Genomic DNA, 17,478 nt, shown 5'->3' on the forward strand with positions numbered 1-17,478 from the left:
CAATCTCTGAAACTTCTCTTCAGAATCTCCCAAGAGCACAGTGTCATCAGCAAAGAGCAACTGTGACAACTCCCACTTTATGTGTGATTCTTTATCTTTTAACTCCACGCCTCTTGCCAAGACCTTCGCATTTACTTCTCTTACAACCCCATCTATAAATATATTAAACAACCACGGTGACATCACACATCCTTGTCTAAGGCCTACTTTTACTGGGAAATAATTTCCCTCTTTCCTACATACTCTAACTTGAGCCTCACTATCCTCGTAAAAACTCTTCACTGCTTTCAGTAACCTACCTCCTACACCATACACCTGCAACATCTGCCACATTGCCCCCTATCCACCTTGTCATATGCCTTTTCCAAATCCATAAATGCCACAAAGACCTCTTTAGCCTTATCTAAATACTGTTCACTTATATGTTTCACTGTAAACACCTGGTCCACACACCCCCTACCTTTCCTAAAGCCTCCTTGTTCATCTGCTATCCTATTCTCCGTCTTACTCTTAATTCTTTCAATAATAACTCTACCATACACTTTGCCAGGTATACTCAACAGACTTATCCCCCTATACTTTTTGCACTCTCTTTTATCCCCTTTGCCTTTATACGAAGGAACTATGCATGCTCTCTGCCAATCCCTAGGTACCTTACCCTCTTCCATACATTTATTAAATAATTGCACCAACCACTCCAAAACTATATCCCCACCTGCTTTTAACATTTCTATCTTTATCCCATCAATCCCGGCTGCCTTACCCCCTTTCATTTTACCTACTGCCTCACGAACTTCCCCCACACTCACAACTGGCTCTTCCTCACTCCTACAAGATGTTTTTCCTCCTTTCCCTATACACGAAATCACAGCTTCCCTGTCTTCATCATCATTTAACAATTCCTCAAAATATTCCCTCCATCTTCCCAATACCTCTAACTCTCCATTTAATAACTCTCCTCTCCTATTTTTAACTGACAAATCCATTTGTTCTCTAGGCTTTCTTAACTTGTTAATCTTACTCCAAAACTTTTTCTTATTTTCAACAAAATTTGTTGATAACATCTCACCCACTCTCTCATTTGCTCTCTTTTTACATTGCTTCACCACTCTCTTAACCTCTCTCTTTTTCTCCATATACTCTTCCCTCCTTGCATCACTTCTACTTTGTAAAAACTTCTCATATGCTAACTTTTTCTCCCTTACTACTCTCTTCACATCATTCCACCAATCGCTCCTCTTCCCTCCCGCACCCACTTTCCTGTAACCACAAACTTCTGCTGAGCGCTCTGACACTACATTTTTAAACCTACCCCATACCTCTTCGACCCCATTGCCTATGCTCTCATTAGCCCATCTATCCTCCAATAGCTGTTTATATCTTACCCTAACTGCCTCCTCTTTTAGTTTATAAACCTTCACCTCTCTCTTCCCTGATGCTTCTATTCTCCTTGTATCCCATCTACCTTTTACTCTCAGTGTAGCTACAACTAGAAAGTGATCTGATATATCTGTGGCCCCTCTATAAACATGTACATCCTGAAGTCTACTCAACAGTCTTTTATCTACCAATACATAATCCAACAAACTACTGTCATTTCGCCCTACATCATATCTTGTATACTTATTTATCCTCTTTTTCTTAAAATATGTATTACCTATAACTAAACCCCTTTCTATACAAAGTTCAATCAAAGGGCTCCCATTATCATTTACACCTGGCACCCCAAACTTACCTACCACACCCTCTCTAAAAGTTTCTCCTACTTTAGCATTCAGGTCCCCTACCACAATTACTCTCTCACTTGGTTCAAAGGCTCCTATACATTCACTTAACATCTCCCAAAATCTCTCTCTCTCCTCTGCATTCCTCTCTTCTCCAGGTGCATACACGCTTATTATGACCCACTTCTCGCACCTAACCTTTACTTTAATCCACATAATTCTTGAATTTACACATTCATATTTTCTTTTCTCCTTCCATAACTGATCATTATATATATATATATATATATATATATATATATACAGTGGACCCTCACCTAATGATATTAATTGGTACCCGAGAACGAATATCATTAGGCGAGTTTTTTAGCGTTAGCCGAGGCAAAATGTTAGCGTTAAAATGTACCGTTAGGCGAATTTAACGTTATGCGATGCATTCGTTAGGTGAGGGTCCACTGTATATATATACAGTATATATCTTTCAACAAACTGGCCGTATCCCACCAAGGCAGGGTGACCCAAAAAGAAAAACAAAAGTTTCCGTTTTTAACTTTAGTAATACATACAGGAGAAGGGGTTACTAGCCCCTTGCTCTTGGCATTTTAGTCGCCAAGATGCTAGCATAAAAGGGGGCCTTGCTTGTTACGTTCTCAGCGTCTGATTCCCTGGCCAGAAGAGCATTCCTGTTTAGTTTATGCTGTTTAGTGTACGCCTGTTTAGTTTACCTGTGATGCACAACTTATCCACAGATTATCGCTACCAGTTATCACTTGGATCAAATGAACAGGCCAAGTTCTTATCCAAGTCTATTCCTCTCAGATCCATAACTGAAATTGTAAAATATGACATAAATCATCATGGTAATCATCAGTTTATTGAATTCTTTTATGATCTTCATAACTAGAAATGAAGTGGATAATTTCATCAGTATATTGTAGAGAGGAAGAGCTACAGAAAATAAAGTACCGTACCTGGTATATAGTAAAATAATCGTTGTCACAAAGGAAGGCCAACGTAGGTACCAGAGTGCTTCAAATTATATTACTGTAATTTTATATCGCACAAGTTTAATATCTGAAGAAAGGGAATTACCGAAGAAAAGTAAATTAAGAACAAATCAAGCAAAATGTTGACTGGAGAAGAGGTGTTAAGGGATTGAATAATATATTATTACATAGCAAAATAACAACCATGAGGAAATAAGCTCCAAATTAGTGAAATTTCAGAGTTGAGAAACTTATAATTATTAATACATGTATAGAGAACTTGTAAGAAAAAAAAAGAAACAAGAACCTTATTAAGATTTGGATGATTTATATCACTTGCAATATTCCCAGTAAAACTGTTGAAGCTATCAAACTATTTTTGAACAATGTTCTCATGTCAGGCAAAAACAATATCTTTTTTTCTTATTTTCAAGGTATTCCTTGATGTTTTTAAGAAAATTTCAATCATATTATCTATTTATTTTTTTATTTATTGACAGGTTGATGCCGGAAAAGCTAAAGCAATTGGACTTTCAAACTTCAACAGTCAGCAAATTGAGAGAATTGTTAAAGGTAAGTGTTCAATTCAATTCAATTCAAGTTTATTCTCTATAAGGGTTACAATGTGGGGTTTACAGGTTTTGGGTATTGTGTGGTTTACATGTTATAAAATACTAATTACAGAGGGGGCCACTAGGACACCTAGCATGGCTAGGCATTTCGAGCAGACTTAGATTAATTCTTAACATTAAATCCTTACAGATTATGGTATTAAGGCTAAGTGACTACATCATAATTTGTGAGTTTAGCAATGTGAATGCTTTTGTTTTGGCACAATACAAAGTGTCTATATTGGAGTATCATAGGCAAACTTATGACTAGTTAGGATTTATTATTTTAAGATTAAGATTAGTATCTCTGGGTTTATAGTCAGTGGGTGAGTGAGTGAGGGTAATTGTGAACCACCAGGTGGTTAACATGTAGTTAGTTGTCGGGGTGGATCAGGGAGATAAGATGTTTTCTATCTGTAGTTTTGAAAGTGATGAATGTGTCTGCAGTTCTAGAGTTTTCAGGTAGGGTGTTCCAGATTTTTGGTCCTTTGAAATACATTGAATTTTTGTAAAGGTTTAGTCAAACATGGGGAATGTCATAGAGATGTTGTGTCTGGTGTTATGCCTGTGGATCCTGTCACAACTATCAAGAAAGCGTTTTAGGTCAAGGTTAATATTGGAATTTAAGGTCCTGTAGATGTAGATTGCACAGTAGTAAGTGATGGGAGAAGTGAACAGTCAGTCAGTACATCAGTAAGTGATGGGAGAAGTGAACAGTCACTCAGTACAGCAGTAAGTGTTGGGAGAAGTGAACAGCCACTCAGTACAGCAGTAAGTGTTGGGAGAAGTGAACAGTCAGTCAGTACATCAGTAAGTGTTGGGAGAAGTGAACAGTCAGTCAGTACATCAGTAAGTGTTGGGAGAAGTGAACAGTCAGTCAGTACATCAGTAAGTGTTGGGAGAAGTGAACAGCCACTCAGTACAGCAGTAAGTGTTGGGAGAAGTGAACATTCACTCAGTACAGCAGTAAGTGTTGGGAGAAGTGAACAGTCACTCAGTACAGCAGTAAGTGTTGGGAGAAGTGAACAGTCACTCAATACAGCAGTAAGTGTTAGGAGAAGTGAACATTAACTCAGTACAGCAGTAAGTGTTGGGAGAAGTGAACATTCACTCAGTACAGCAGTAAGTGTTGGGAGAAGTGAACAGTCACTCAGTACAGCAGTAAGTGTTGGGAGAAGTGAACATTCACTCAGTACAGCAGTAAGTGTTGGGAGAAGTGAACATTCACTCAGTACAGCAGTAAGTGTTGGGAGAAGTGAACATTCACTCAGTACAGCAGTAAGTGTTGGGAGAAGTGAACATTCACTCAGTACAGCAGTAAGTGTTGGGAGAAGTGAACATTCACTCAGTATAGCAGTAAGTGTTGGGAGAAGTGAACATTCACTCAGTACAGCAGTAAGTGTTGGGAGAAGCGAACATTCACTCAGTATAGCAGTAAGTGTTGGGAGAAGTGAACATTCACTCAGTACAGCAGTAAGTGTTGGGAGAAGTGAACATTCACTCAGTATAGCAGTAAGTGTTGGGAGAAGTGAACATTCACTCAGTGCAGCAGTAAGTGTTGGGAGAAGCGAACATTCACTCAGTACAGCAGTAAGTGTTGGGAGAAGTGAACATTCACTCAGTATAGCAGTAAGTGTTGGGAGAAGTGAACATTCACTCAGTATAGCAGTAAGTGTTGGGAGAAGTGAACATTCACTCAGTATAGCAATAAGTGTTGGGAGAAGTGAACATTCACTCAGTATAGCAGTAAGTGTTGGGAGAAGTGAACGTTCACTCAGTACAGCAGTAAGTGTTGGAAGAAGTGAACATTCTCTCAGCAGTAATGGTGAAGCTGGAGGTGCTGTCCTGGGAGACAGTAATGGTGAAGCTGGAGGTGCTGTCCTGGGAGACAGTAATGGTGAAGCTGGAGGTGCTGTCCTGGGAGACAGTAATGGTGAAGCTGGAGATTTTGTCCAGGTAGTCGGGAATTATACGCAGGAAGGAATACATATAAATGACCTCATAGGGGACAGGAGCCGTAGTGAGGAAGCAAGTGTAGTCAAAGATAAGATAAAACCAATATTGCAAACTAGAAATACCACAGGAAATAGCAAACAAGAGGACTCCACTAGCAATAGTGAGGATATATTACCAAAAACAACTGGTGGGAGCTCCATTGTTGGTGCTAGGGAGGATAGGAATAAGACAGGGAAACATGCACCAACAGGGAATACAGTCACAGAAACCCAAGGCAAACGGAAACCAAGCCTGTGCACATACTATGCACTTGGTATCTGCAGACATGGGAAATCTGGAAAAACAGACGGAACGTGCAACTATGACCACCCTACAAAATGCCATGCCCATATGACAACAGGAAAATGCAAACTCCCTTCCTGTAAGCTTTTTCACCCTGAAATGTGTACCTCTTCAGTACAGGAAAGACTGTGCTATAACTTAAATTGCCAGGCACACCATCTAAAGGGTACAAAAAGATACAAAACATCCAGGCCATGGGAAAACCTGGGTAGCCACAGTCACTCAAGAGGGAGAGGTTTTTTAGTGTCAGGAAGGAAAAAAAACTGGCAGGAAATAGCAGAAATCGTACACCAAATCCAGTCATTCCTGGAGTGGAACCACAGTCGATGGCCTCCACTCCAAACCAACAGATACAGATACTAATGCCGGAAAAAAAATCCCCCCCAGTACCAACAATACCACCAGTCTGATGACATTCTTCTTTGCAAATATACAGGGTCTAAAGCCAGCAACAAACAACAAAATACCTTTCATCCGTGGACTGCTTGCAGAGGCAAAGGCAATGTTCGCGGCTTTCACTGACACCCACATAAAGGATCACTTGGACAATGAAATATGGATCCCAGGTTACAAACTATACAGATGTGACAGAGTGAACAGGCAAAAGGGGGGGGGGGGGGGTTGGCCTGTACATTGCAGAGTCACTTGTTTGCACAGAACTGCTAAATGCCTCAAATGATGTAGTGGAAGTTTTAGCAGTAAAGGTCGAGAACCAAAACCTAGTCATTGTGGTAGTCTACAAGCCTCCGGATGCAACATCCCAGCAATTCCAGGAACAGCTGTTAAAAATTGACCACTGTCTGGAAAATCTTCCAGCTCCTGCACCCAACATCTTGCTCCTGGGGGATTTCAACTTAAGGCACCTAAAATGGAGGAATATAGCAAATAATATTGTTGCAGTAATAACACCAGGAGGCAGCTCTGATGAAAACTCACACTCACACGAGCTTTTAAATCTCTGCACAAAATTCAATTTAAACCAGCAAATAATAGAGCCTACTAGACTGGAGAATACACTAGACCTCATCTTCACTAACAATGATGATCTGATAAGAAATGTCACCATATCAAAAACAATATACTCAGATCACAACATAATTGAGGTTCAGACATGTATGCGTGGCGCCCCAGACCAACATAATGAGACTAGTCACGAGGGAGCATTCACCAAATTCAACTTCAATAACAAAAACATAAAGTGGGACCAAGTAAACCAAGTCCTAACCGATATAAGCTGGGAAGATATACTAAGCAACACAGACCCCAACTTATGCCTAGAACAGATTAACTTGGTGGCACTTGATGTATGCACAAGGCTTATTCCTCTAAGAAAAAGGAGGAGTAGATGTAAAATAAAAAGAGACAGGCGCTCCCTTTACAGGCGACGGAAAAGAATAACAGAGCGGCTAAAAGAGGTCAATATATCTGAAATGCGTAGGGAGACACTGGTCAGAGAAATAGCAAGCATCGAACTCAAGCTAAAGGAATCTTATAGGAGTCAGGAATCGCGGGAAGAACTAAAAGCCATAAATGAAATCGAAAGAAACCCAAAGTATTTCTTCTCCTATGCCAAATCAAAGTCGAGAACAACGTCCAGTATTGGGCCCCTACTTCAAATTCAAATTCAAATTCAAAGTTTATTCTCTATAAGGATTACAATGCTGAGTTTACAGAAATTTGGTTATTGTTTGGTTTACATGTAGTAAAATTGTGATTACAGAGTATACCACTAGAACGCTTAGCATGGCTAGGCATTTCGGGCATACTTAGTTTTATTCTTAATTGTAAAATATTACAAATTATGAGGTAAGTTGGTATTATGGCTAAGTTTTTTTCTTGGAGCTTTGACTATTACTGTAAATTATGTTAAGATGTTTATCTTCTGCACTTTTTCCTGGTTATTTTTGCTTTTCCACAATTTATGTTATCTACCCAGCGTTAGGTGATGATTGTTATTCCTAAAATTTAGGATATGAAGGCCTTAATCAGTATTTCCACAATCATTTGTTTCCTTCCACAACCTTTGCCTCTAACAGTTCATAGTTTCAAGCCCAACAACACCCTCCACTGAACTAGATGGATCACTTACACTAGCCCTATACAAGAATACCCAATTCCTAGCATACATGCCATTTCTGCCATAGAAGTAGTTCCAGTTGTCAATGAATGGTACTGCATTATTCTTACAGTATCCTGCCACAATTAATACCAATTGCTCTGGACAGCTATTCATTTCCATCATTCCTTCTAGGCAAAATGCCACATATAACAGTTCACCCTCCTTTCTTCCTAACTATATCTATTGCTGTCCTATATTTGTTGTACCTAAATCTTCACTTCCATACTTGCTGACATCATTACCTCCAGCACTGAGGCAGATAATGGGATTTATCATATTACTGTTTGTGATGTTATGACGGCTAACAATATCATCCATCCTGGCCCCAAGAAAGCAATCCCTCTGTCTCTTACTCCTGTCCTCCAAGCAGAAAGCCTTTTCCATGTGCTTAATCTGTCCCCAACAAGCACAATGTTCCGACCTTCCTTGATGTAGTTCGTCATGTCGTTCCCCATAGTCGACTCACATTTGTCAGGCAGCACAGAGAATGGGTTGGAAGTTTCCACAGAAGTCTCCTGGATCTTCGTCGTTTCCACATTTCCATCCTTCCTCTTTATCTTCAGCTTCATTCCATTCTGGAGATAAAGATCATGCAAACTGAGTCATTTGAATTGTGATATCTACACATGTCTGACAGAAATAATATGGACTGAGTGACAATGAATGGGTTTCCTGGGTATCCTACCTTGTTAGCAAACAGTTGATGCGATAAAAAAAATGTTTTACTTGTAATATTGAGTTATTATGCTTTATTGATTTAACTACATAAACCAAATAACTATTATTCACAATTGATATCTTCTAATTTTTCTGATTGAGGTTTTTCTCAATTGCATCAGTGGCACGGATTCAACCAGCTGTCTTACAAGTGGAGGTTCATGCATATCACATGCAGAAAAATTTGAGAGGTGTATGTCAGAAGTTTGGAATCCCTGTTTGTGCTTATACACCTCTAGGTGCTCCCTACCTAAAATTGAAGTAGGTACAGTGTGTATTTATATCTTTTAAAATTGTTATTGTATTGTACTCTTTCACACTTAATAATTAATGCACTGAAATATAGTGAGTTATTTAATTAGATGAAGCATATTGAAATACACTGATTTTTTTTTGTCAATTTTTAAGATAAAAAAATATACTTCTTTCTTTTTAAAATTTCTTGTAAATTGTCTTGCAGAACCAGTGAATATCCGTCTCTTCTGGAGCATCCAGTAGTGACAAAAATTGCCAAGAGCCACAATAAGAGTGCTGCACAAGTTCTTCTACGCCACTTGGTTCAACATGGAATTATTGTTATTCCCAAGCCAGACAATACAGAGCACATTGTACAAAATATTCAGGTAACAGACCCTAAGAACATAAGACTGGTGGAACACTGCAGCAGCTTACTATGAAAAAAAACACTTGTGTACAGTTCAGGTGATTTATTAAAGGAAACGTTACGTCTCAAGTGACAATTAAGCCACTCATTGCTGTATAAAAGTGTCTTTTATCCCAGTTTGTCAGTGACACCATAGGAGTTGCAAAGTAGACCTACTGCCTCTTACATGATGGGTTCTTTTCCATTTCAGTCATTCCAACTTACTGCATTTGAGCAATCCTACTGCAAAGCTACCCAAAATTTTAATTTCAATAACCATACTTACCCCTAATGTGTAAGTCCCACTCAGCCAAGAGTCATCATTCATTTATTTGTCTAGCTTACTTTTTAAACTACTCAAGTTTTAAGCTTCAGTAGCTGTATTTGGCAGATTGTTCGACTCATTCACAACTTTATTACCTAGCCAATAGTTTTCATCATTCTTTCTGAATCTAAACTTATATAATTTAAAAACATTTATCAAGTTTTGTCTTGACTGGATATCCAAAGTATCCGATTTCTCCTTTATTTATTCCCATTTTTCACTTAATGCTTCAATCATGTCTTTCAGTGAATTAATTTTATCATTCTTTATGTTATCCAATGCATTTATATCCATTATGTTGTATGAAGACCAGAACTGAACTTCATAATCTAAGTGAGAACTTACTAAGGATTTATTGATTTTTATTATAATAAAAAATGATGTGCTAAACCTGCCAGAGTCATTCAGCACAGCAGGGCAGGGAAGGGTACAGGGTATTGGTTAGCAAGAGAGAGAGGTAGAAAGGGCTGTGAGGAGTGCTAGAGGCAGCAGCATCAAAGTTTGTGCAGTAAATCAGTTGCTGTCAAAAAGTTATTGAGAGAGTCTGGGTTAAAGGAGGGTCCATCAGAAAGGAGGGAAGATAAAGTAAGTGCAGTAGAGCAGTGACGACGTCAGAGGTAAGTTCTGCGTGCTCGTTGATAGAGTACACTCTCCAACAGAATATGGCTAACAGAAACTGGAACCTGACAATTCTCACAGAGTGGAACAGGGCACCTCGCCATGAGATACCCGTGAATAAGACGAGTGTGGCCAGTGCAAAGATGGGAAAGTGTAGTCTCCCAACCTCGGCAGTGATGGCAAGAAGATGGCCAGAAACCTATACTTGGCTTAATAGAATGCCATTTGTTATGTAGCATATCTGACCAGTGTTGTTACCAACAGTTGCGGTAGGTAGAAATCACTGCAACATTGTCTGTGAATGGAACACCTCTATGTGAAACTGGGAGGTCATGTACTGCTGACCGTGCAGCAGTGTCTGTCTGTTCATTGACCTGTTCGTCAGCATGGCGGGGGACCAAGCAAAAAACAATATCTTTTTGCTTGCTGGAGATACGGTGTAACCAAAGTGGGATACGAAGAACCAGGGGATGAGGTGAATCAAATTTTCATATAGACTACAAAGCACTAAGGGAGTCTGAAACTACCACAATTGGCAACACAGGCATAGATGCAATATATATAAGTGCTATGAGAACTGCATACAATATAGCTGTATAAATGCTAGCCAAGGCTAATAAATGCCCTTGTACGATGCTGTTCAGAAACACTGCTGCAAATTCGACACCATCAGAAGACTTGGAACTACCGGTGTACACTGCAATGACATAAAAATGAGACTGGAAGTGATTAAGAAAAAGAGCGTGAATTAACCGTAGGTATTTGGGCTTTCGCACATGGCATTGGAGAAGAACAGACATGAACCATTGGAACTTCTCAAAGGGAAAAGGAAAAGTTAGATGCTACATGAACATAGAAAGGTGGCAACGGAAGAGAGAACAAGAGTGAATGTAGACGAAGAGAAAAGGGACTGAATAAACAAGGGAGACGAACATTTAAGGAACTTCTACTAACATCCGTTATCATCTTATATGTGGGAGGATTGTGAAGGTTATGAGAGCAAACAAAATAGCGGAGGCATTGAGTATCATGGCAGTCGGCCAAGGATGGAATATTTGCCTCTGAATAGAGGCTCTCAACAGGTGAAGAGCAAAAAGCACTGAGCACTGGTGATGGATGGGATCAAGGCTAGAAAGAGTTGCAGGAGAGGCAGCTGAATATATCAGGTCGCCATAATCTAGTTTCTATGAAATTAGGGCAGGATGCAGTCGAAGAAAAGTTCTATGATCAGCCCCCCATGAAAGATGAGCGAGGATTTTAAGGAGGTTCAGACAACTATGACAAGTTGCCTTCAAGGAGGTAATGTGAGGTTTCCAGGGGTTCATGGTCAAACAGAAGGCTGAGAAGCCTGACAGCATCACGTTCTGGGATATACAACCCATGTAGGTACAATGGATTTTCTGAGACGATAGAACATCTAGTGAAAGTAATTTGGTGTGTTTTAGTACTAGAAAATTTAAACCCATGAGCAGTGGCCCAATTGGAAACATGGTTGACTGCATGCTCAAGACAAACTGCAATGAGGCAACAGTCAGTGCTTGCACAAGCTATAGCAAAGTCATCAACATAGAGTGATGACCAAATATTATATGGAAGAATGGATGCCACATAATTTATAGCAATGAGAAAAAGCATAGTGCTCAGGACACATTCCTGGGGGACACCTTCAGCTTGCACAAAGTCCAGGGAAAGCATATTATTAACCCAAACATGGAAATGTCTCTCAGTTAAGAAGGTCTTAGGTAAAAATGACAGATTACCTCAGAGGCCTAAGGAGTGAGCTTGGGTCGTCAAGATGTTATGTCTCCAAGTTGTCTCATGTGCCTTCTCAAGATCAAAAAAGATGGCAATAACCGAGAGTACCTGCCTGAGGTGTGAAGTATACAATTTGAAACCACAGTTAAAACTGAGGCCAAGAATAGGTGTAACAGCTCATCAACAGAGGATGAAGAAGGAACCTCACTAAAAGCAGTTTGACGTGAGAACTGGTCCCAATGTGCTCAGTCAGATTGCCAGCATGGGTGACGAAGGGGTGGAGAATACGAATGAGAAGTAAGAGGGAGTGGATAATGATTGCTGTCAAGTAAGTCAGGGAGCACAGACCAGGTAAAAGATTGCATCTGAGAAGGAGAGTGTTACAAAAAAACAGGCTGTATACCACTTATTCACCTAGATGCATGCTGCAGTGAAGTACAGTGGACCCCCGACATTCGATGGCATCGACATTCGATAAATTCGACATTCAATGCATTTTAACGCAAAAATTTTGCCTCAACATTCGATTGAAAACCCGACATTCTATACGATTCGTACAAGACGTGTCCATGTGTGGCCTGAACTGCACCGTGTGTGCCAGTGTTTACAAGCCAGCCAGTGTGCGCACATCTAAGGATACATTCGGTAAATTCCATATTATCCATATTATCACTGTTTTTGGTGCTTGTTTCTGGAAAATAAGTAACCATGGGCCCCAAGAAAGCTTCTAGTGCCAACCCTTCGAGAAAAAAGGTGCTAATGACTATTGAAATGAAGAAAGAGATAATTGCAAAGTATGAAAGTGGAGTGCGTGTGTCAGAGTGCATGATGATTTGGTAAAGAAATTGCCTGCAACTAATGGTGATGTGAGTGAATTTAAGGCCAGCAAAGGTTGGTTTGAAAGATTTAAGAATCGTAGTGGCATACACAGTGTGGTAAGGCATGGTGAGGCTGCCAGTTCAAGTCCTAATGGAAGGGGATTCCCATTCTAAACACTAACACCATCCACACTCTCCCCTTCTCCCATCCCATCAATCACCACCAGATCTTCATTAACCCTTTCAGGGTCCGTCCCGTAGATCTACGGCTTTACGGTGAGTGTCCAAACCGTAGATCTACGCCATGAGCTCAGCTCACTCTGATAAACTGTGAGTGGTACATTTGGGCCTAGATATGAGAGAATACATCTATGTGGTATGTGTGCACCACATAAAACAGATCCTGCAGCACACTGTGTATAATGAGAGAAAAAAAACTGAGACCGTGATTTTCGATTAAAACAGCGACTTTGCAGTGTTTTTTTGTATGTTTTTTATAGTTGTATTTGTGATTTCTTAGTCTCATTTGATAGAATGGAAGACATATCATAGAAATAGAGATAATTTTGATTGGTGTTAGCACTGGAAATGGCTTCAAACTGAGCTCAAAGTGGCGGAAATGTTAAATTTTTGCCGATGTTCAAGAGTAAACAAACGACCTCACACGTCTTATACATGCCAGCTGGTGGGTCTAATATACATTCACAAATGTGGTGATGATATTTATACAATTATTACAATATTGCATAACAGTGAATCTTCTATTTTTTGGTGTGAATAAAAATTCATTATTTGAATAAAAATTCAAAATGGAATTTATTTGTAAAGCCTCAAAACATAACTAATGAACAGAGGAAATGTTAGTTTAGTTCCAGGAATACCTACATTGTTTATTCTGGACCCTATTTTGAAATTGGAATATTTTGAACTTTGTGTTAAATTGGCCAAATTAACAATTTCCGATCGCTTTATTTTGTAGTTGAAACAGTTGACTTGGCGATTTCTTGTGCTCAATCGATAGAATAGAAGTAATACTAGTGAAATAGCTAAGAATTTGGTTGATTGGAATAATGTAATTGGCCTAAAATGGGAGTCAAAGTCGGCAAAATCGCCGATTCGTAAATATCGCTGACACATCAAAATTCGCGAGAGCATAATTTCGTCAATTTTCCACCAAATTTCGTACTTTTTGTTTTATTACCTTCACAAAAAGATTCTCTACGATTTCATAAGAAAAAATAACAAATTTTTTTTTTGAAAATTCTTGGACACTGGTGCGTGACTCCAGATTTGGGCCTTGGACCCTGAAAGGGTTAAAGGTAAGTGTCAATTATTCTATTGTTATTAATCTATTGTTATTGTTGTTATTGTAATTTTTCTATTGCATTAAACTTAATATTTCATGTGGTAAATTTTTTTTTTCATACTTTTGGGTGTCTTGCACAGATTAATTTGATTTCCATTATTTCTTATGGGGAAAATTAATTCAACTTTCGATATTTTCGACATTCGATAGCTCTCAGGAACGGATTAGTATTGAATGTCGAGGGTCCACTGTATGAGCAAAGAGCTGGTGATATGGGATACTGGTGCATATAAAAAGTGCACGCACTATCATTAAAGGTTCCATTGAAAAAAGGATCCGATGAATATAATAAAACATAGCCTGAGATGGGATGGATAAACAGATCGTGATTTGGGTTCTTGTAAACAAACACAAACAGGGAAAAACGGGAAGAGCAACACCTGAAGCTCACTCCAGTTACCTCTGAGGCCTCAGATATTCCACTGTAAATAAGCCATGATTTGGAGGCAGTGGAAAACGAATAAGCAGTGAAGGGTTGGAACACTGTGATTGCTTAAAGAGTTTCAAAGGACAAGGATGTCGTATGTGAAATAATATTGGAAATAGGAGGAAGAGGGTGAGTAAAGATCAGGTTGATGACAGAATTTACCAGCGTAGGGGGGTCACAAGAAGTTAGAGGTAACTTGAGAAGAAGTTTGGGAGGGGACAGGAGAGGAAAAAACATAGGAGGGGACAGGAGAAGAAGGTGTACTGTACAAGGGGGAGGATGGACCTCCACACTTGCTACAGAATGAATAAGAGGTAAAGATCCAGGTACTGAGACTAGAAATGAAAGAGATTTACCCTTTGGGGATTTGTTGGACTTTCAAGAAGTAGAGAGGCGAGGGGAATGAGCTGGTGTGCGAGGTCGTGTAGACATAGAAGCTTGCATGTGAGATGCAGATTGCAGAACAGTAGGAGGTGACGAGGTAGGGACCTCGGGATCCAGGACTGCAAAAGAGTTAGATACAGAGGTGACCGTGGAAAGAGTGACTGCAGGGGAGACTGCGAGAATTGGGACCCCAGAGTTTGGTGGTCTCTTAGAAACTCGAGAATGGGAAATACAGGAAAGTCTCCCCTGGAGGTGTAGATGAGAGACTGTCATGGCATAAGAAAAGCCTTCTGTCTCTTTGATACATCAGATTTCACGTTCATTCAAGTAAACCTGGCAATGACGAGAATAAGATGGATGAGCTTCATGACAATTAAGGCAGGAGAGAGGTAAACCACAAGTTGTATTGGTATGGTCATTGGCACTTCGGACTGAGCATTCAGCCATGGACCTCCAATGTTTTGCCGGGAGTAGGGGTCACCTGTCGGATTTGCAAATGGTGTCCCACAATATAAACCAATGATGGAAGCTTATGGAAGTCAAAAGTTAAGAGAGCTACATTACAGGGGTAGCATCTCCACCCAAGGGCAGCTTTAACCCTTTGACTGTTTCGGTCGTGTATATGCGTCTTACGCGCCACTGTTTCTGACGTGTTTGTACGAGAAAATTCTAGAGGCTTCAAATCAAACGGGAGAGAGCTGGTGGGCCCGCGTGTGGGTTTGTGTGGTCAGTGTGCACTACGTGGGAGGAATCCTGCAGCGTGCGGTGCGTAATAAGAAAGAAAAACTCTGACCGTTTTTGGGGATTAAGACACCGACTTTGAGGTGTATTTTCGTGTAGTATTTGTCATTGTATTCTCGTTTTCGTGGTCTCAGGTGATAGAATGGAGAGCATATTACAGAAATGGAGATGATTTTGATTACCTTCACAATGAAAACAACCTTGAAACTGAGCTCAAGGTAGTGGCGGTGTTCGATTTTTGCCAATGTTCAGGAGTAAACAAATCACACCACATGTCCAGTACACTTCAGCTGGGGAGTCTAATATTCTTTCACTAGTGCACTGATATTATTTATACCATTTTTACAATAATGCAGTGGTCTGCATAACAGTAAATTTTGTATTTTTTTGTATGAATAGAAGATCAAAATGGAAAGCAATAGTAATATAGGGGGGGGGGGCCTGGAGACATGACTAATGAACAGAGGATGTGTTATTTTGGTGCCAGGAGTGTCTGCATTGTTTGTTCTGGACCCTATTTTGAAGTTGGCATCTTTCTTAATTTGCGTGAAATTGGCCAAGTTGCCAATTTCTGACCACTTTGTTGGGTAGTTCAAATCAAACTGATAAATGGGCGGTTTCTTGTGCTCAGCTGATGGAAAAAATGGAGTTCTGAAGAAGTAGCTGTGAGTTTGGTCAACTGGAACAGCGGAATTGGCCAAAAATGGGGCTCAAATTCGGTGAGGTCGCTGATGCATATATGTCGCCGAGACCGCTAACTTCGTGGGAGCGTGGTTCCGTGAGTTTTCGACTAAATTTCGTACTTTTGGCGTCGTTACCATCGGGAAAAGATTCCCTATCATTTCATCCGAAAAATAATTTTTTTTTTTCCCCAAAAATTTATCGACATAGAATGACAGTTTCAGAAAGGGGCTTGCGACAGTCAAAGAGTTTAAAAGAGACTGGACAAATACGTATATGACTGGGAGGGGCTGGGTTTGATTTGTGTCATTGGGTATGGTAGTAAATTCTTGGGTAGCTTTGGGTAGAGGTCATTTTGATAAGGACCTGCCTTGCATGGGCCAGTAGGCCTTCTGCAGTGTTCCTCCATTCTTATGTTCTTATGTATGCAAGTACAATTAAGTGCACGCAATAAAAGGTGCACTAGAGTAGACTTTCTGGAAGTAGTGCATAAAAACTGAGAGACACTGCAGTACACATACTGATCCATGCTCAGTGATTTCACTCATCTGCAACTCTATTGCCAAATGAGTAACAGGCCACTTTTTTTTTTTTAATTTGATTTTTTGTGGCTTAGATTCATGAAATTCATAACTGATAGCAATGTAACATAACATTCACAGAGGCCTTAGACCTACTTTCTGCATATCATTTATCTACCTAAAGGTTTGTTAAATTTATTCAAAATCATATTTAGTAGATATAGCAACCTAACAACCAATGTTAGATAATGTTAGTTCCAACTTAATTTTTTTTTATGAACACATCGGCCGATTCCCACCAAGGCAGGGTGGCCCGAAAAAGAAAAACTTTCATCATCATTCACTCCATCACTGTCTTGCCAGAAGGGTGCTTTACACTACAGTTATAAAACTGCAACATTAACACCCCTCCTTCAGAGTGCAGGCACTGTACTTCCCATCTCCAGGACTCAAGTCCGGCCTGCCGGTTTCCCTGAATCCTTTCATAAATGTTACTTTGCTCACATTCCAACAGCACGTCAAGCATTAAAAACCATTTGTCTCCATTCACTCCTATCAAATATGCTCACGCACGCTTCCTGGAAGTCCAAGCCCCTCGCACACAAAACCTTTACCCCCTCCCTCCAACCCTTCCTAGGCTGACCTTTACCCCGCCTTCCCTCCACTACAGATTTATACACTCTTAAAGTCATTCTGTTTTGTTCCATTCTCTCTTCATGTCCAAACCACCTAAACATAGAACTA

The 17,478-nt window shown here is 39.9% G+C and overlaps 1 protein-coding gene and 1 long non-coding RNA gene across 3 annotated transcripts in view; one reads left to right on the forward strand and one right to left on the reverse strand.

The window, feature by feature from the left end:
- LOC128687302 (aldo-keto reductase family 1 member A1) overlaps window positions 1-17,478 on the forward strand; it is a 59,055-nt gene that overhangs the window by 36,166 nt on the left and 5,411 nt on the right. For both annotated transcript variants that reach the window (XM_070098335.1, XM_070098336.1), the window contains 3 exons: window positions 3,211-3,283; window positions 8,578-8,716; window positions 8,916-9,078. In XM_070098335.1, the coding sequence (XP_069954436.1) occupies window positions 3,211-3,283; window positions 8,578-8,716; window positions 8,916-9,078 (375 nt within the window). The remainder of the gene's footprint in view (window positions 1-3,210; window positions 3,284-8,577; window positions 8,717-8,915; window positions 9,079-17,478) is intronic.
- The window catches only part of LOC128687304 (uncharacterized), a 52,092-nt gene continuing 41,930 nt past the window's right edge, over window positions 7,317-17,478 (reverse strand). The window contains exon 3 of the long non-coding RNA XR_008406796.2: window positions 7,317-8,313. This is a non-coding gene — a long non-coding RNA (uncharacterized lncRNA). The remainder of the gene's footprint in view (window positions 8,314-17,478) is intronic.

This window comes from Cherax quadricarinatus, chromosome 62, assembly GCF_038502225.1.
Source record: "Cherax quadricarinatus isolate ZL_2023a chromosome 62, ASM3850222v1, whole genome shotgun sequence".
Taxonomy (NCBI): Eukaryota; Metazoa; Arthropoda; class Malacostraca; order Decapoda; family Parastacidae; genus Cherax; species Cherax quadricarinatus.